Below are 20,624 nucleotides of genomic sequence, written 5' to 3' on the forward strand. Positions count from 1 at the left end.
GTTCCAGGGGGAAAAAAAATGCAGATTTGCCAGGGAGCTTGGCCCTGAGGCCTGGAGCCAATGAGGAAAAAGAGATGTGGGCTGGGAGGAGGGTACAGATGGGAGGGAGTCTAATAGAGATCAGAGCAGGGACTGGCCCCTCAAGAGAAGGTCGCTCTAACTTTTCCTTTTCTTTCTCCCTTCCCACTTGAAATGAAGCACTGCCCCCTTGCCCCTCTACCCTCACTCCCACCCCTGGGAAGTCACCAGAATCAGGTGAGGATAGCCCCAGGCTGAAGTTCTGAAGTTCTCCCTGGCAGAGGGAGGGCAAGAGGCCCTGGGAGAGAAACTCCAAAGCCCAAGACTCACAAGCTGGGAGGGGAGCGGAATGGAGCCCATTCCAGGCTGGTTTGCTGGGGCCACGTTCCTGGCAGGTGGAGGACTGCAGAAGTGGGAGCTTGCCTGTGGCTGTGCTTTTGTTTGCCAAGACCCCCGTGTGCTGCAATGGAAAGTGAGGTGGGAGATGAAGAAGAATAGGTAACTTTTATTAAGTACTTAAGTAAGCATCAGGCCCTGAGTCAGCACCTGAAGTAGGTATTATCCCCGTTCTCACATAGTGGATTCTCCCCAGTTACGCAGGCACCTGCCCCAACTGACACCTGATATCAGAACCTGCTCTCTGCACTGTCACGACCTCTTGGGCCCTGCACCCCTACAAGTCATGATACTTTGACCAAATCAATTTCTCTGAGTCCCAGTGTCTCTGCTAAAAAAAAAAAAGTCAATATTGAGTGCTTCCAAAAGGATTTTAAGACACAGATAAAACAGCAAGGTGAAATAAGAGATGCAGTTAGCTGTGCTGTGTATATCTCAGCCCTCCACCTAATGGTTAGTAGCAATGACCCCACCACTGGCCTCTGACATTCACTTAGAGGCCTTACATTTGTTTCTGGGCATCACCGGGTTAACATTTCATCTTGTTTTAAATAAAACCATAACTCACCAGTGTAACTAATGTTTTATTATTACTAATTCCAAAACCATTACACCATGGAGCCAGAGTTTAAAAAGAATTTAATTGAAGACCAAAACATGCCCAGTAGCATTGCCTATTTTGTAAATAATTTCTGTTCCAAATCCTAACTTGGTGCAGCTTTTTTGGTATATTTCAGTTTTCAGTGTGTGATACAAAATGTTTTCATTGTACCTCCGTGCAGAATCCTGAAATGTTCAGAAAAGTTTTAACAACAACAGTGATAATTATCCTTCTGATTTTTGTAGCACCAAATGGTAGGCTGAATGACCACTCATGTCTTTTTGTTATAGATGAGGAAACAGGCCCAGGCAAGCAACACGGGATGCTCAGGTTCTTGGATCTGAATCCATTCAGGTAGCACGTGTGCAGACCCAGTGTTCTTTGTTTTGTCCATGCTATTTCCACAGAACATTTGAAAAGAGAACATGCTGCCCCACCCAACACTATCAGCAAGGCTGTCTTTTCATCTGAGTGTGTGCAGCCATCCATAGGGAAATGCCCTCTTAGAACCAACACCCATTCCAACCCCCAGCTGCTAATTTTATGAAGCCATTTCTCAGGCTCTGGGAATGACTTTGGGTGGCTTTGATCAGTAAGCTATGTACTGGAGTTTTGCTGGTTGTGTTCTCTGTAAGTGTCTCTGGGGAGCTGTATGGTTTCACAGGGTCCCAGGAGTTTCCTGCTAAGACCATTGTCCTGGAAAATGTCTGGAATGACTCTCAAGTGACTTAAGTTTTTTTCTCAGGACTATAAGCATGAGGCATTTCCTGGAGTGTATACTCATACGTCCTCTACTTTCTTGATAGACAGCAGAATCTTGTCTATCTTGTTGTTAAGATTAGAGTCTCTGGAGTTGTGTGAATGTCGCTTTGTTGCTTGTTGGGTATATGCCATTGGAAAACTTAAATTTTTCTGAGCCTCAATCTCCAAGTCTGTATAATACAAATAATAATGATGTTTAACTCAGAAGATTGTTGGCATAACCTAAGTGCTTGATATATGTATACTGTCATTTTAATTATGACTTTCTTTGCACTCAAAATAATACAGACTCTTTTGCTTCCATGAGAATATCCTTTTAAAACAAGAGAAGGGTAAAGACCTTTCTAGATACACAACTTTAAAGAACCGGAGGATAAATCCATTAAAAATATGCAATAGAGATATGCTGGGGGGAAAAAATCAATGAAATCAAGAGCAGCCTCTTCGAGGAGGCAATAAAGTTGACAAACTTCTATAAAAACTGATTGGCACAAAAAGAGAGAAGATACAAATTACCAAATTCAGGAATAAAAGAGGTGACATTACTAAAGATTTTATAAGTAGTAAAAGTACAATAAAGCAATACTACAATAAGCAACGTTACGCCATTAAGCAAAAACCAACACAATATTGTAAAGTAAGTAACTTCCAATTGAAAATAAATTTTAAAAAAGATAAAATGTACCAATTCCTCAAAAAACACAAAAATTTACTCAAGATGAAACAGATAACTTGTACAACCTTTTATCTGTTAAATAAATGGAATTTTTAGTTAAAATTATCTCCCCACAGAGAAGAAGGGGGGAAACTCAAGCCTATATAACTTTACTGTATTAAGAAAGAAAGAATGAAAGAAAGAAAGAATGCCAGCGCTATACAAACTCTTCCAGAAAACTGAAGAGAAGGGAATGCTTCTCAACTCATTCTTTGAAGCCAGTGTTTTTCTGATACCAAAATCATATTAAAATGTTATAAGAAAACTCTATACCAATATGACTCAAAACCATATATAAAAATTATTGACAAAATTTTATAAAATTGAATTCAACAATATACAAAAAGATAAATATATCTTACATAACCAAGTAGAGTTAATGGAAAATTAACTTTCTTGAAAAGTCAAGAAAATAAATCAATGTAATTTACCTTATTTTTAAAGTGGTAAATTTTTAACACTGACATTTTAAATATTAACAAATGAAAAATCATATGATCATGTCAATAAAAGTAGAAAATGGAATTCCCTGGAGGTCCAGTGGTTAGGACTCTATGCTTCCACTGCCTGGTCAGGGAACTGAGATCCCACAAGCCGTGTGGCATGGCCGTAATAAATAAATAAATGCAGAAAAAAATAATTGATAAAATCCAATAGCCATTCCTGGTATAAATTTTCAGCAAATTAAGAATAGACGGGAACTTCCTCAATCTGATAAAGGACAACTACAAAAATCCCACAGTTAGCAAATAACTTAATGGCAAAAACTAAATGTTTTCTCCATAAGATCAAGAATAACACTTTTATGTTCAGTCTCCACTTCTATGCAATATTACACTTTTGGTTCCAGCCAGTGCAACAAAACAAGGAAAAGAAAAGAAGTAAAACCGTCTTTATTGTTTTGATGATATGATCATCTATGTAAAAAATCTGAAGGGATCTTAAAAAAAGTTATTATAACTAAAATGTAAATTCAGTAAGATAGCAGAAGACAGAAAGAAATCACTTATATTTCTATATTCAGTTCAGTTCAGTTCAGTCGCTCAGTCTGTCCGACTCTTTGCGACCCCATGAATCACAGCACGCCAGGCCTCCCTGTCCATCACCAACTCCCAGAGTTCACCCAAACTCATGTCCATCGAGTCGGTGATGCCATCCAGCCACCTCATTCTCTGTCATCCCCTTCTTCTCTTGCCCCCAATCCCTCCCAGCATCAGAGTCTTTTCCAGTGAGTCAACTCTTCGCATGCAATGAGCAATCAGAAATCAAAATAAAAATGTCATATGCAATGAAATAAAAATTTATGAAAGACCAAGAGATAAATATGACAATAGGTAGATAAGAAGTATTCACTAAAAACAACAAATCATTACTGAGAGAAATTTTAAACAACTTTATAGGTGAAGAGATATATGGTGTTCACTTCAGAATACTGAACGTTCTTAATATGAACACTTAATTATTCTTAAGATGCCAGTTCTTCCCCAAACTGATGTATAGATTCAACAAAATTCCGATCAAAATCAAAGCAGGCTTTCTGGTAGGAATTAACAAACTCTTTCTAAAACAACTTTGAAAAAGAACAATGAAGGAGAGCTAACACTACATATTTCTAGATTTTTCCAAAGCTACAGTAATTAAGACAATGTGGTACTGGCATAAAGATCCACAAATAGATGAACAGAACAGATTGAGAAACCAGATACAAATTCACACTTAAGGACAACTGACAAAGGTGTAAAAGCAAATCAGTGGAGAAAGGATAGTCCTTTTAACAAGTGATGATGAAACAATTGGATATCTATATGCTAAGAAATGAGCTTCAAGCCAAATCTTGTGCAATATACAAAAATCAGCTCCATATGGATCATAGACTGAAATGTAAATCATAGTATCACAGACCTAATGTGAATCTAAATCAAAAAATTTTAGAAGAAAATACAGGGAATAAAAAAAGAAAATACAGGGAATAAAAAAAGAAAATACAGGGAAAACCATTGTGACCTTGGTGTTACAGACTGAACATTTGTATCCCCCAAAACTCGTATGTTGAAGCCCTGTCCCTCAATGAGATGGTTTGGAGGTGGAAACTGGGAAGTAATTAAGGTTGGAGGAGATCATGAGGGTGGTGCCCATGACTAGATTAGCGTCCTTATAAGAAAAGACACCCTTTCCTTCTCCCATGTGAGGACACCACAAGAAGGCAGTCTGCAAACCAGAAAAAGGGCTCTTGCCAGAAACCCAATCTGTGATACCTTGCTTTTTGGCATCCCAGCCTCCAAAACTGAAAAATAAATGTCTGTTGTTTAAACCCCCAGTACATGGTATTTTATTATTGTGAATACTTGGGTTAAGCAAAGATTTTCTTGATACAACACCAAAAGCATGATCTATAGGAGAAAAAAACTGATCTTGTACTTCATCAAAATTAAAAACTTTTCCTCTTCAAAAAACATTAACATAATGAAAAGACAAGCTGTGGACAAGGGAGAAATATTTGCAAATTATGCACCTGATATACAGTGGAGTGCTTAGACTCTTCATCATGTCGGACTCTTTATGACCCCATGGACTGTAGCCAGTCAGGCTCCTCTGTCCATGGAATTCTCCAGGCAAGAATACTGGGGTGGGTTGCATTTCCTCCTCCAGGGTATCTTCCTGACACAGGGAGCAAACCCATGGCTCTTGTGTCTCCTGCATTGGCAGGCAAATTCTTTACCACTAGTGCCACCTAGGAAGTCCCATATACAGTGGACTCATATATAAATAAATCAATAATTAGAAAGAAAAACACAAAAAATTTAAAAACATGCAAAAGGTTTGAACAATTTACCAAAAATGATACATGAATGAAAACACTTAAAAATGCTCAAAATCATTAATCATTCAGTTCAGTTGCTCAGTAGTGTCCGACTCTTTGCCACCCTATGAATCACAGCACGCAAGGCCTCCCTGTCCATCACCAACTCCTGGAGTTCACTTAAACTCATGTCCATCGAGTCGGTGATGCCATCCAGCCATCTCATTCTCTGTCGTCCCCTTCTCCTCCCACCCCCAATCCTTCCCAGCATCAGAGTCTTTTCCAGTGAGTCAACTCGTCGCATGAGGTGGCCAAAGTATTGGAGTTTCAGCTTCAGCATCAGTCCTTCCAATGAACACCCAGGATCGATCTCCTTCAGAATGGACTGGTTGGATCTCCTTGCAGTCCAAGGGACTCTCAAGAGTCTTCTCCAGCACCACACTTCAAAAGTATCAATTCTTCGGCGATCAGCTTTCTTCACAGTCCAACTCTCACATCCATTCATGACCACGGGAAAAACCATAGCCTTGACTAGACCCTGGAGGAGGAAATGGCAACCCACTCCAGTACTCTTGCCTGGAAAATTCCATGGATGGAGGGGCCTGGTAGGCTACAGTCCAAAGACGGACACGACAGAGCGACTTCACTTCACTTCACTTCTGACTAGATGGACCTTTGTTGGCAAAGTAATGTCTCTGCTCTTTAATATACTATCTAGGTTGGTCATAACTTTCCTTCCAAGGAGCAAGCGTCTTTTAATTTCATGGCTGCAATCAGCATCCACAGTGACTTTGGAGCCCAAAAAAATAAATTCTGACACGGTCTCCACTGTTTCCCCATCTATTTCCCATGAAGTGATGGGACCAGATGCCATGATCTTCGTTTTCTGAATGTTGAGCTTCAAGCCAACCTTTTCACTCTCCTCTTTCACTTTCATCAAGAGGCTTTTGAGTTCCTCTTCACTTTCTGCCATAAGGGTGGTGTCATCTGCATATCTGAGGTTATTGATATTTCTCCTGGCAATCATTAGGGGAAAGAAAATTAAAATCCAATGAGATATCTCTACATATATATGATAATGGTTAAAGTTTTTCAAAAATCGAACTTACCAAGTTTGGGCACAAGTATGGCACAACTGGAATGCTCATTCACTATTGGTGGTAATGTAAAATTGTACAACCACTTTGGAGAAGTGTTTGGTAGTGTATTAAAACATTAGACACACACCTACAATCTTATCTAGCTATCCCATTCCTAGAGATGAACCAAATAAAAATGAAAGCATCTTTCCAAATAAAGACACATACATGAATGTTCACAGAAGCTTTATCTGTAATATCTGAAACCTGGTAATAATCCAGGTGTCCATGAACAGATGAATAAGCAAATCATGACATATGAACTAATTATGTGTGTAACAACATGAGGGAATCTCAAAATAATTATGCTAAGTGAGAGAAGCCAGACAAACATGAGTATATGCTATATGATTCCATTGGCTTGAATCTCTGGAAAGTGCAAATGAACCTGTAGTGACAGAAAGATAATCAATTCTTTGCTAAGGAAGCAGAAGCAAAGTTGAGTGGGTGATTCTCAGTAAGAACATTTCCTTTTCTCTGTTTCCTATTCTCTAACAATATCTCATTGTGGAGGTTGAAGAAAATAATGCATATCACACTTGGAACGGAGCTAACTCAGTAGAATTACTCATTCTGCATAATCCCTTCATCACTGAGTCTTACTTCAATTTTTGCCATTACTGTAGCTTTTGTTTCTCTTTCGGCCAGTTAAAATCTTACTCATCTTTTCACGCCCATCCCGAAGGCCACTTTCTTTGTATGCCTATCATGGTCCTTACTCTCACTTTCTAATTATATTAATAACAATTACTATTGGTTGAATCTCCACAAAGAGCCAGGAGCTTTGCAGGCGATTCATAAACATTACCAAGGATTGTTTTCCCTCATAGCTCAGTTGGTAAAGAATCCGCATGCAACGCGGAGACCCAGGTTTGATTCCTGGGTCGGGAAGACCCGCTGGAGAAAGGATAGGCTACCCACTCCAGTATGCTGGCCTGGAGAATTTCCTAAGAGTCGGACACCATTAAGCGAACTTCACTTTCACTTCACCAAGGATTAATCACCAGTCTTATACATATCTAGATACAGGAAAATTTTATGCTTTTCTTCAGAGAAGGTCAACTTTCCTTAGAATCCCAAAGGTATCACTCATTTAAAAGACTTTAAGAACAACTGTGTCCTTGAAACAAGATGTAAAAAAAAAGTGCTCTCATTTCTCCCATCTTGTGAGGAAAAACAAAACAACTCAGGCCCGGAGAGGTACCACAGCTTACCCAAATACCCTCACTGTCCTGATGAGTGCAGCGTTGAATACCATGTTCTGCTCAACTATCAGGGTTTGCTGGCATGTCTTCAGAAGAGTCACACTTGTTTACGGTCTTATATTGGTAAAGACACACATAGGGCTCTTTGCCCCTTCCTGCTTCAGCACCTTCATCTGGAGCCCAAAAATATTTTGAAGCCCACCATTTTAAAAATCGTTATCTAAGGGATGACCAGTTTTCTTGCAATGCTTTTTTTGTGAAATACTTTTGGTTTTAAAATCCTGCTTTTAAAAAGTCATTATGGTTCAGGTTCACTGTTTTGTGACAACAGAACGTTTAAATTAGCACTGCGGTTTGGCCAGAGAATGCCGATGGCCCCAAGGCCCATGTGCTCCAAATGCCCCTGGGCTTCAGCCAAGCTGTGCTCTGGGCTGGGGCTGGCCAGGAGGTCTTTTCAGCTCTTTTCCAAACAGCTTTAGTTCCATTAAATTTTTCCTAGCCTGGGAGTGGCTGAGAATCAGGCAGCCTGGCTTTGTTAGGTATTGTAGTTCCTGATTATCCTCCAATCTCTTGCGAACTCATTACTGCTATCAAATGTGAATTTAAGACCAAAACAAAACGCTATCTGATCATGTCATTCTCCATTTAAAAATCTTGTCTTTCTGTGGCCTAAAATGTCAGTGTTCCTCAACCCTTTCAAGATTTTGGATGGGATCAAGTCTGGGAGCTGTGGCAGAAATTTGAATTTTTCAAGCTCCTCACGTGGCTCTCTCATTTATCCAGAGTTGAGAAAATCCCCAGCCTGCCTAGTAGATTTTCTGCATCTAGTGTGGCATGCAAGGCCCCTTACACCCTGACCCCACTCACCACCTACTTCTCTTCCCCCATCTCAGTACGTGGCAACAACACAATCTTGAGTCAGAGTTCTGGGAGTTGTCTTTGCTATCTTCCTCTCCCTCAATTTCTCACTCTCAATTTACGGCCAGGTTCAGGCTTTTCTGAAAGACAAAATATAATTAGTCTTTATCTTCTGGGTTCCATGTTCACCGCCACCAGTCCAATCCATCCAGGCATTCTCTCTCCTAATCTGGGCTTTATTCATAAAAATATAAATAAATAAACAAATGTCATATTTTAGTGTTGCATGGCTACAAAGATAACTGGATTCTTTATTATATATCCATTATTATTTTATTTTTTAATTCTGATTTTGAAAGAAATTAAAACATTTTCATGGGCCCCAGGCTCTGTGCCCAGAGTGCCTAACGGTCCTAAGTACTGCAACAGGCTCCAAACTGGCTTCCAAATCATTTTCCTCACAATACCCAGAGTCCTCTTTTACCCTTAAAATTCCCTGCTTAAACAGCCTTGATCAGTCACTAAAAGTTTTGCTTATTATAAATACGAATAAAACCTCTCACCACATCCTCCACACAAGTAACTAGTTATTTCTGATTTATTTCCTTCCACTTTTGTCCATTATATATGGAAAATATATGCAAAACATCTATGATATGAGCAAAATGTGTATTGCGTGTTGAACCTATTCCTTTTTCATTAAATAAATAGTATCCTAAAACACATACCATTCTTCAACCTGCCCATTTCACTCAACAGTAAATCTTAGAGATAAATCCAGATTGATGCATATATCAATAGATCTTTCATATCCCTTCTTATTGTTGTTTTGTGTTCCAAAGTATGACTATAATATATTTAGCCATTATTCCACTGAAGCCCATTTTTCACCTTGACAAATAATGCTACAATAAATATGTTCACAAGTGGAAGTTTTTCTAAGACAGATATCTTGAGGTAAGATTATTGGTTTGTAGGATATGCCTATTTTTATTTTGTTAATATCCCCAGATTGTATTCCAAGTAGCCAGGCCACTTTATGTTCTGACAAGCATGATACGCGTGTACTTGAAAGTGTTAATCACTCAGTCATGTCCAGTTCTTTGCAACCCCATGGACTATACAGTCCTTGGAATTCTCCAGGCAAGAACATTGGAGAGGGTTGCCATTTCCTTCTCCAGGGGATCTTTCCAAACCAGGGATCGAACCCAGGTCTCCTACACTGCAGGTGGATTCTTTACCGCCTGAGACACCAAGGTTCTAGTGTGCTTATTTCTCCACAATTTCACCAATGCTAACCAGCTCCAACATCCTCCAGTAACTCTTTCTGAAAGGGCCTGCAAATGGTAGGCTTTTTAGAGTCTGAAAATGTCATTATTTCAGCTTCACTTACATAATCCTTCAGCTAGTAAAAAATTATAAATTTAAAGGTATTTTCTTTTTTCACATTTGGATATTCTCTATTTCCCTTTTGTTTCCATGTGGCTGGTGAAAATGTCTGAATGATAATCTAATTTCATTTTTTTCTCTTAAAAATTGGTAATTTTAAGATTCTAATTTTATTCTTAATACATTGACCTTTCATGACAAGGAATCTAGGTCTAATTTTATGTAAATATCTCACTTGGGCCTTGGTAGATCTTTTCAGTCTGAGAATTCTTGTCTTTTCTCAGTTCTGGGAAAATTAAGGCCAATATATCATCAAAGATTGTTTCACATTTCCCCTCTTTATTTCATTTTTAAAGAAAATTCTATTAGACATGTAAGAACTTCAGAATCTATATCCCTTTATTTTTTTTCTATACTTCTGATCTCTTTATCTGAGAGTATTATTCAGCTTGATTTTTCAAATCATTAATTAATTTTTCATTTGTAGCCATTCAGCTATTTATACTTACAATTGCATCTTACTTTTTAATTTCAATAAACATTTAATAAATGCAAAATTCTTACTTTAATTTCATTAATTGTCCAATTGCTTCTTTTTTGCATTTCAACCTGTTCTTATTTCAAATCTTTCTCCTTGTCTCATAGCTGATATCCCCTCCTTTAACTTTCTGGAGACAGTTATTTTACAGTCCTGTCCTTGTGGTTCTATTAACTCTGTTTCCTTCCATGAAATCCTTTTCTTATTGAGTTTAGTATCACTTTTCCATAAACAGGCTTTGAAAAATATTTGTTGACCCTTGTTGGGAGTTTTTCTGTGTTGGTGATTCTCTCTCCTTTCCCAGGGACTTCACATACAGTCTTGTCAGCCCAGCAGGACTATGAAGACCTCCCACACGGTCAGGATGGGTTCCCACTGTGGGAAACTCACTGCCGGAACTTCTCATCTACCGCCCTCCTTTTATGGACTTTCCCACTTCCTCATCCACAGGTCACTCCTTTTTATTGATTCTGATTCTATATCTTTATTATTTCTATGAACTGGGTTATAAAAATGGGGAGTTTCTACACGTGTGATGTCCAAGTAGGATAGTCCATCGTTGAGAAATCACTAGCTCTTCACTAGCAAACTTGTACTCATCCTGTTGATTTTAAATAACAGTTCACCATGACTTTGCTGACCACTCTGCATAAATTAAGCCCTTCTATTAGCCTCTCTCATAGTTCTCTTTCTGTGTAGCATTAATCATAATTTATAATTATAGACTTAATTGTCCTGATATTGTTCTAAAAATTTATTTAGACATCTATGCATTCAATAAGCATTCATTGAGTTGAAAGTACAAAGGATATTGTTCAGACCCTCAAATTATTGTGATGAAAGAATGACACAAGTCAACAAAAAAATTGCTCTATAGTTTGACACATGCAATTTAAAGTATAATTTGAAGTTTAAGTGTAAGGAACAAAGGTAGTGTTTACTTCCATGTTGAATGATTGGGGAAATTTTCCAGAGAAGCTGATATTTAAGAAAGATTTCAAATGATAAATAAGAGGAAGTTCTGTAGACAAATGAGGAAGAAAATAGCATTAAAGACCAATAGAACCAAGTATGTAAGTGCCTACAGACATGAGAGAGCATGATAAAATCTGGAATATGAAACTAGTTTGGTACCAGTTCTAGACATTAGTGTGATGTGTAGGCATGCTGGTTCTGGGGGAAAATATGGAGGTGAAAGAGTAAACCCACATAAGAGTATTGTGTCAGTCAGAATAGGCTAAATTATCTACAGTAACAAACAATACCAAGAGCTCAGTGGCTTCACACAACAGTTTCTTTCTCACTTAGGCAAAGTATGCTGTCGATCCAGGCCATCTCCAGGCAGCTGTCCTCCACATGTTGGCTCAGCACAGCAGGCTACTTCAGCTTCACGGCAGCATTAGACTTTAAGGCTCAAAGGCCATTCTAAGGTATTTTTATTTTATTCTCTAGGCAAAGGAAGGATCTGAAAGGTCTAGCAAAGGGAGAGAATTAATGAGACTTGTATACTTATAAGAGTGGTACGAAAGTGAAAGAGGAGAGTGAAAAGGTTGGCTTGAAGCTCAACATTCAGAAAACAAAAATCATGGCATCTGGTCCCATCACTTCATGGGAAATAGATGGGGTAACAGTGGAAACAGTGTCAGATTTTATTTTGGGGGGCTCCAAAATCACTGCAGATGCTGATTGCAGCCATGAAATTAAAAGATGCTTACTCCTTGGAAGGAAAGTTATGACCAGCCTAGATAGCATATTAAAAAGCAGAGACATTACTTTGCCAACAAAGGTCCGTCTAGTCAAGGCTATGGTTTTTCCCGTGGTCATGTATGGATGTGAGAGTTGGACTGTGAAGAAAGCTGAGTGCCGAAGAATTGATGCTTTTGAACTGTGGTGCTGGAGAAGACTCTTGAGAGTCCCTTGGACTGCAAGGAGATCCAACCAGTCCATTCTAAAGGAGATCAATCCTAGATGTTCATTGGAAGGACTGATGCTAAAGCTGAAACTCCACTACTTTGGCCACCTCATGCAACGAGCTGACTCACTGGAAAAGATTCTGATGCTGGGAAGGATTGGGGGCAGGAGGAGAAGGGGATGACAGAGAATGAGATGGCTGGATGGCATCACCGACTCAATGGACATGAGTTTGAGTGAACTCCGGGAGTTGGTGATGGACAGGGAGGCCTTGCGTGCTGTGACTCATGGGGTCGCAAAGAATCGGACATGACTGAGCGACTGAAAGGTAAAGAAACCAATGAGAAGTTATTGAAATAATCCAATGAAAACTAGTGAATCATTCCACTAGTGCAAGGGCAATGGGGAATGGATGTTATGCATAATGATGGATTTTAAAGATACTTATATGTAAACTATAGGAGTTATTGATTGATGGCAGATGAGAAGAAAAGGAAAGAATAAGTCAGTGATGACACTAAAATATCTAGCTTGAATTTCTGATCTGCTAGTAGTTCATGAACATTGTTCATATGAGAGAATGAGCAAGTTGGTTATAGAAAATGACTTCTGCCTAATGGAAGCTTGAGGTGGAGGTGAGAATAGACATTTGCTTTGAGCATGAGGAACTATGGAAAGACATTTAGACTAAAGAAGTAGTAGATTTGCTAGTGATCAGTATGTAATGATTTTTAAAACTATAGTGGGGTGTATGAGAAATATTTGAGGAGACTGGTTACAATTGAGCCTCTGAGCTTCATGGTTTTAGGAGAGCCATCAAGTCCCTGAAATTATATCCCAGATTTGAGGAATCAGTTCAGTTCAGTTCAGTTCAGTCGCTCAGTCGTGTCTGACTCTTTGCGACCCCAAGAACCACAGCACGCCAGGCCTCCCTAAGTGCCTATTAAATATTTCTTGGAAGAAAACTCATTCCACAAATGTTTATTAAGGTCCTATTTTGTGCAAGCCAAAGGCATTATTCTTGGTACTGGGAATAGAGCAGGAAACAAAAAAAAAAAAACACAAAAATACTTGTCCACTTGTAGACAGTGTTACTTTAATGGGGCGGAGAATAAGCAACAAACCAATAAACACTTAAAATAAGTACCATCTTAGCTGGTGGCTAGTGCCACAAAGACAAATGAGGCAGGATATGGGGAGAGCAAATGCGGGTGAGAATAGAAGTAACAGAATAGAGTGGCCAGGAAGGACCTCACTAATAAGGTGACATTTTTAGAAAGAATTGAAGGAGTGAGGGAATGAATTATGTGGTCTTGCTGGGGATATTGCAGAGGGAATCTGGCTTTCATCAGATTCTCAATGATTTACCAGAAATATGAAGAATCATTCCTCTGAAGAAGAGAGTCAAGAAACTGCTTTTAAAAAAAGAAGAAGAAGAATCCACGAAGGAGTGATGGCGATTGGTTGTGGAATTCAGAAAAGATATAAAGCCAAGAGAATCTGGAAATGGAATGGTGTTAGAGGGCTGTCTATCCTGATGAGGTTGAATTCTAGGGTTATTGAAGAAGTCAGACTTAGAAAGATGGGAGACAGTGGTCAGGGAATGGGGTGTCACAAGGATAAGCTTTCAGACATAGATATGGCTATAAGTAGAGCAGATGGTTATGGTGAAATGGAAGAAATCATCATTAAACGAGATCAAAATATGAGAGGCCACTGTCACTCAGGATGTCAGGACGAATTGGGAAGGAGAGGTGAGCATAGTGTCACATGCCTAAGTTATTAATGAAAGGAAAAGAGGATAGGATAAAGAAACTGGAAGATGACAGAAGTAGAGATGAGTAGAGTGTGTCAGAATGATAGAAAAGCAGGGGAATTTAGAAGGAGTTTGGAAAAGTAATGGTCATGAAACAGCACTTGAGAGTTAGGGAGGTGATAACCCTGAATCCCCTGACCTTTCACAAGGTCTGACCCCTGCTGTTCATTTGCTTCTTAAGGCCTAATTAATCCTGTCTGATGGTTGTATCTTCTTGATCTATATGGTCTTAGCATCTGAGGAACTTCTGGGGGAGGGGAGACCTAATATGAGTGAATAGCAACTATAATTTGTATCAAACATATTTAGGTGAGCAAAGGTAAGGCAAGTATAGATGGTGTATTAGCTTCCTAGGGCTGCCATACTGTAATACCACAGACTGGGCCACTCAAGTAAAAGACTTTCATTTTCTTACAGTTCTAGAGGCCAGAAGTCTAAGATCAAGGTGTTGGCAGCTTTAGTTTCTTCTGAGAGCCTTTTCCTTGGCTTGCAGATGGCCTCCTTCTCACTGCATTCCCTCGTGGTCTCCCTGCTGCCTGTGTTGTCTGTATCCTAAACTCTTCTTCTTACATTAATAATTAGATTAGGCCCATTCAGCCCTATTTTAACTTAATCACTTCCTTAAAGCCCATATCTTCAAATATGTTCATATTTGAAGATACTGGGAGTTAAGGCTTCAATATATGAAGTTGGGGAGGAAATAATTCAGCCCATAACAGATGGTCTATGTTTCACGTACCTAGCCCTAGGACACATCACCCCTCCTAGGACTGGCAGAAAAGAAAAAAAAAAAAGAGAATGTCCCCAGGCCCACCTTCTGCCTCACTTCTTGCTACACAAGGAAAATAAACCCTGTTTCAGCACTAGTCAAGGTTTCTTATCCCCTACTAAACAAAACCTTAACTAACCCAGTATTTGTTAATTCCGTGTATGTGGTGCTTGAAATTAGCTTGACACTACGGTAGTATAGGAAAATTTCTATTAGACAGTCTGTATTAGTTTGCCAGAGCTGCCATGACAAAGGATCAGAGACTAGATAGCTTAAACAGCAGAAATATATTTTCTCACAGTTTGGGAGACTAGAAGTTCAAGCTCAAGGTGTTGGCAGGTATTTTAAGGAAGTTAAAGATCAAGGCTGTTCTTCTGAGACCTCTCTCCTTGGCTCACAGATGGCTGTCTCTTCACCCCATCTTTCCTCTGTGCTGTCTGTATCTTAATCTCCTCCTCTAATAAGGATACCAGTCGTGCTGGATTAGAGCCCACCCTAACAACCTCCAGTTTAATCACCTCTTTAAAGATCCTGTCTCCAAACAAATTCTGGGATACTGGGGGTTAGGGCTTCAGCATATGAATTTTGGAGGAGCACAATTCAGCCCATAATAGAGCCTAGTTTATTTTTTGCATATAAATTACTTTTCCCTCCCCTAAAATCTTGCAGTCACACGACAGCATGGCTCACGAATGCTCAAAACCCACAGGCAGAATCAGGGGTCTACAGATGAGGAGAAAGAGAGCTGGATTTAGGGTCAGGAGTCCAAGGTTCTAGATGTTGATCATCCTCTTGTTGGCATACTTAGTCTCTCTGAACCTCATTTGGAAACACATGTAAACATTACATGTAATGATGTTCATGAAGGTATCTGGCAGATACTAAGAATATTACATCAAATCCATGATGTCATTAATTATGACACACCATTATATATATCCAAAATGGGACACTTGTGCATGGGAGCTTTTAAAATTATAGATTCAAGAGCCCCTCCCAAGATTCATTGAATTTGAATCTTCTGAGACGAAGCTCAGGCATTGTTATTTTTTTAATTTCCCATATTATTCTGATGACCTGATAGGTTCTGAAGTCAGGGTTTCCAGTATTATGTCAGTCAGTGTATTGAATAACCCAAAATTTAACTCTAAGGTGTAATCTTTGGGGCCATTTATCAGTTTTTAGATATTCTATAGGCAGGCTAGATTTTACACTCGGCCAATAAAAACGTTTTTGCCCAAATATTTTACTTTTTCCAGCGCATTCATGGAATTCCAGAAAGTCTGTGCTCAAGAGTTGTATATAATAAACACTTTGGTAGAACATGTAAACAAAGCCCTGTTCTAGTTGTAGGAATGCTGTAGTATTTACTCTGTTAGTAGTAGGTTTCTGATTCATTTCCCTTACTATAAACGGGATGTTGAGCCAACATCCGTAATTCTACACTTTTATGATTCTAACTGGCATACTGTTAGTTTCCTATTCCTAAGTATGTTAACCTTTTCATCAACATTTTTTAAAACAAGTTGAATCTTCTTAGAAATTATCTTTCTGAATATCTATGATTGAATCCTGAGTGATGTAATATTATAACCACAGATAAAAGCAAGTATCAAGATGAGAAGGCCACTCTGGGCTCTTTGACTTCGAACAGATTATTAGCAATTCACCTCACCACCCCAAATGCAATTTCATTCCACAGTCCTCACACTCACATTTATATGTGCTCTGTGCTCCCAATGGACTCCTACCCCCTGAGTTTATAGTAGAGCAAACTGATGTCCCTCCTTCCCCTCCTGCAGCAGAGAAAGTAGGTGACTTGCCCAAGGTCACATATGAGTTACCCATGTTTGAGTCTATTCCTAGACCACTGTCTTTTCCATTCCTCCCACTCTTCATGATTTATTCATGTTGCTCCAGGACGTTCTTATCAAAAGATCAGGACGGTATCACCAGTGCAGCCCCACACAATGGGAAATTGCCCTGAATCCAGGCCAGATCAGTCCCAAGCCACACAGTTTTCATGCAGATTCCATCTGAGCCTTGGCTAACTCCCAAGGAAGCACATATCAGCTCTGCTGTATATTGGCAGAACTTTGGCTCAGAACATATTTCAAATGCCTCCCATTGAGCGTTGGCAGCCTTAAAAAAAAAAAAAATAGTCAGGAAATTATTCTGGGAGGCTCAGTGGCTCTGTGACACTTTACAAGGAGAAGCTGATGGCTTTCCCTCCCAAACTCTCCCCTCTCTGCCCAGAACAAATGACTGCATTTCCCTGGATATGCCCTAAATTAGGAGAGGCCCAGCTCATCTGCAGCACTAATGGAGGGAATGTCTTTAGTGGGCAGGGCCCTCTGCATGGCACAGGGTGCTTCGTGCCAAGTTCTTCCTCTCTTGGTTTTAAAATGCTTGTGTATTCCAAGAGAAATGCAGTCCATGTGTTTCTGATTCATTTACACTTAAATCATTAAAATGTTGGTGAGAGTTATTTGATGTCTGAGGAGCCTGTGAGTCTTCTTAACGGGACTTTTAAACTGTTTTTTTTTTTCTCTTGTCTAAACCAGAAAGCAGTATTTTGTAAAAACAGTGCCTAGGTTCAAACATTTCCTCATCACATATATTTGCACCCACAATATCAAACACAGCTTCTTAATCAGCTTAGCGAAGTTGACATTTAAAGGTGATAAAACAGAGAAACCGGAGAAAAAATGCAACAAGGAGAACTTTAGCAAGATTCAAGGCACTGTTCCCCAAAATGTGCCAAAGCAGTGTTATCAGAGTGTGGAGAATGCATGTGTTTACCGCCTTGTTTGGAATGGGTGGAAGCCGTCTCTTGAGTACACTGAACAGCTAAAAAAGCATAAGAATAATTTCCTTTAAGTCTCATAGCAAACCCCATTTTCCAGATGAGGAAACAGGATCACAGATGTCATTGAGTCCAAAGTACACAGTTTGCTTGAATAGAAAGGAAAGATTATAGCTAACTCTGACTGAGTCTAATTGTTCTTTTCAAAAAATGCCTCAAATTGAGTTTCTCTGTGAATGTGGTATTTATTTGTAATGCCATATGCACTATGTTGGTGAGAAGCAGCACAACATAGTGGATACCAGCTCAGATTTTTCCCCATCACTTTCTAGCTGTGTGATCGTGGGTAACTCACTTAAACTCTCTGAGCAGTTTCTTCATCTGGAAGCAGGAATAATATTACTACTCAGCTCTGCAAAATGTAAAGATGATCAAAAGCAGTTAACGCATTACTAGAACAGTACCTGACACAGAGTGCTCAGTAAATGTTAACTGTTAGCTGTGACTGCAGTAGGAGTAATAAGAGGCTGGGTAATCTAGGCAAGTTATGGACCTCTGTTGCCTCAGTTTTCTTGTCTGTAAAATGGGTACGATAATGTGACCCTCTCAAATTTGTAGAAATAATTGAGATGACATTTACACCTAGCCCTGTGCCTAACACAGAAAACGTTCTCAGTGAACTGTACTTTTTATAACCAGACATTCCTCTCCTTGTTCAGGACTGATGGTCATTGTTGTGGAGAAAGGAAATTTCCTTATTCAGCTCAGCTGAGATCTGGTGCTGCTTTTCTTCACAGTCCCTGGGTCTAGCCACGTACATAGGCCCAGGTCTCTTCACACCCATGGGGTGTGAGGCTCTTTGACTGCGGTGGGTCCTCCCTGGGCGGTAACAGGCCCCTGCACAGTCTGAGTTGGTAAAAAGCTCAAGCCTCACTTTCAAGTGGTGAGGAACAACTAGCCAAGTGAAGGACTGGCTGCTAGCTCACAAGCCCAGCCAGCTGCTTGGTTCACCAAAAAGCCTGTGGATGTTTGCAGACAGACAAGCTTTGGATCTTTTTTCTTGCCTAGTGTAGACAGTAGAATTGCCTTCTTAGTATTGTCCTTGGTTAATTGATGTCCTTTCGCCAGTGTCCTGAAGACAAGCAGAGAATTATAGCCATCTGGCAAGGGAGACTGTCCCTCTCCACTGTCTACACACACACACACACACACACACACACGGTGATACAAATACCTATCGAGCTGCTCAGTGATTCTCTCCCGGGAGCTGGAAGCAGCCGTTCAGGATGAAGGAGGGAACTGGAGGAGGAGATCTTGTAAGGAAGAAGACGGATTCTGTTCTGTCAGGTTCCTCTGAGTGTGTTTAAGAGCAAGTCAGAGGAGAGAGAGAGAGAGGAGAAAGCAGAGGGAGAGAGGGGGAGAGGGGATCTGTTGCAGGCAGGGGAAGGCGTGACCTGAATGGAGAATGCCAGCCAATTCCAGAGTCACACAGGGACCTCAGAACAAAGATAAGGCTGATACCACACTGGGGACGAGCTCGCGGACGAGTCAGGCCAAGGGACCAGGCAGCCAGGAGCACTCAAGGCAGGAAAATGAGGTGAGTGCCAGGGCAGAAGTGGGCACAGGGTGGGTGGGGGGTGGCTTTCAGGGACCAGATGCCAAGTAGCTCTGGAAGGTCTGACCTTGTCTCTGGGCAGACTCACCTGCGTGTCCTATGGTTGGTGCAGGGGCTCCTCATCAGTTCTCGGGGCTCTGAGAAGGGAGCCAGGCTGGGGCCTTGCCTGGGACTCCAGAGACTTGCAACTTGAAACGGGAGGCTGTGGCTGTGTGCAAATGCCGCCGGTGCCGCTGGAGCTCAGATTTCTCCTCTGCCAACGCAGGGTGCTGCCCGCCGGCCAATGTGACTTTTCTCCTCTTGCCTACAAGGTTGAGTTTTTGTTTTCCTCCTTTAAAAAGAACACTGGTTTCTCTCTTCCAACACTCTGTGAGTTAAATATGTGTTTGTGTGTTTATTTGTTCTGACCGGAAAAGAAACCAGATTCCCATTGCTCAGCTCTGTGGCTTCTTAAACCTTCAGAAGTTTGCTAGTTTAAACCTCAGTTTAGAAAAGCAAAAACCTGTCCACATTTTACAGTCCCCTATAAATTTCTGCATTTCTCACTGAAATCAGAGGCCGCCAGTAGAATGAATCAGGCTATGAATTGCACCAAATGACTCTTAAAGGGATATTTCAATTAAAAAAAAAAAGAATCTTTCCGATTCTAAACCTAGGATTTTAAATTGCAATTGTTTCCAAGCTCTTCAATATTTCCAATGTCTCAGCCTATACTTAGTTACTAGCTGCTTGTTACCAGACATTTCTTGTAAGTTTTCCTCTCCAAGTGTCAAAATCCAGCCACCATAATTATTTTTACTACTTATAAGTGCTAATACTGTTAAAAATACAAAAAAGAAAAAAAGAACACTCCAGAGACGTGTTAAGTCTCTGAGCACCTCTTTTCCCGTTAATTTTACTCTCAATTGGAAAAGGATTTCTATTTGTTTCTCTTCTGCAGTCACCTAGCAACTTTTCAGGGTCTGGGGCCAATGAGGGGCTTCAGGCTGTGTTAACTATTTGAACTCAGATTACCTGTGGTTTCGAGGTCTTTAAGATTAATCCAATCACTCCATTCTTTTTAAATCCATTGTTATGTTAAACCTGCTGTCTAACTTCGTTTTCCTTTCTCCTGAAAGAGATGAGATTTATGCCTATCTACTTGGAATGACAATTTGATTCATCTGTCCACTATTCAAGTCTTCACCCTACCACCCAGGACCCAAGCCATACCAAACTATAGGGCCAATGATCAGTTCTGCCTTGGCATTTGCTCATCCCTTAACTCTCTTATTTCCCCTATTTCT

The 20,624-nt window shown here is 40.1% G+C and overlaps 1 protein-coding gene and 1 long non-coding RNA gene across 5 annotated transcripts in view; one reads left to right on the forward strand and one right to left on the reverse strand.

The window, feature by feature from the left end:
- Positions 1–1,040: 1,040 nt before the first annotated feature.
- On the reverse strand, positions 1,041–19,661 carry LOC129544629 (uncharacterized). Of its 2 annotated transcripts, none has more exons than XR_008683497.2 (4): positions 19,427–19,661; positions 18,958–19,076; positions 8,511–8,634; positions 1,041–6,308 (listed from the first exon to the last, which is right to left on the reverse strand). It is a non-coding gene; the product is annotated as an uncharacterized LOC129544629 (long non-coding RNA). The 2 variants fall into 2 exon arrangements; XR_008683496.2 differs by having other exon boundaries at positions 8,504–8,634.
- Positions 18,993–20,624, forward strand: part of MASP1 (MBL associated serine protease 1) — a 50,503-nt gene continuing 48,871 nt past the window's right edge. For all 3 annotated transcript variants that reach the window (XM_055408362.2, XM_055408371.2, XM_088838346.1), the window contains exon 1: positions 18,993–19,320. In XM_055408362.2, coding sequence (XP_055264337.2) covers positions 19,316–19,320 — 5 coding nt within the window. In that variant the 5' untranslated portion in view covers positions 18,993–19,315. The remainder of the gene's footprint in view (positions 19,321–20,624) is intronic.

The sequence above is a fragment of the Moschus berezovskii genome, chromosome 1, assembly GCF_049115385.1.
Source record: "Moschus berezovskii isolate FMDL1 chromosome 1, NW_MosBer_1.0, whole genome shotgun sequence".
Classification (NCBI taxonomy): Eukaryota; Metazoa; Chordata; class Mammalia; order Artiodactyla; family Moschidae; genus Moschus; species Moschus berezovskii.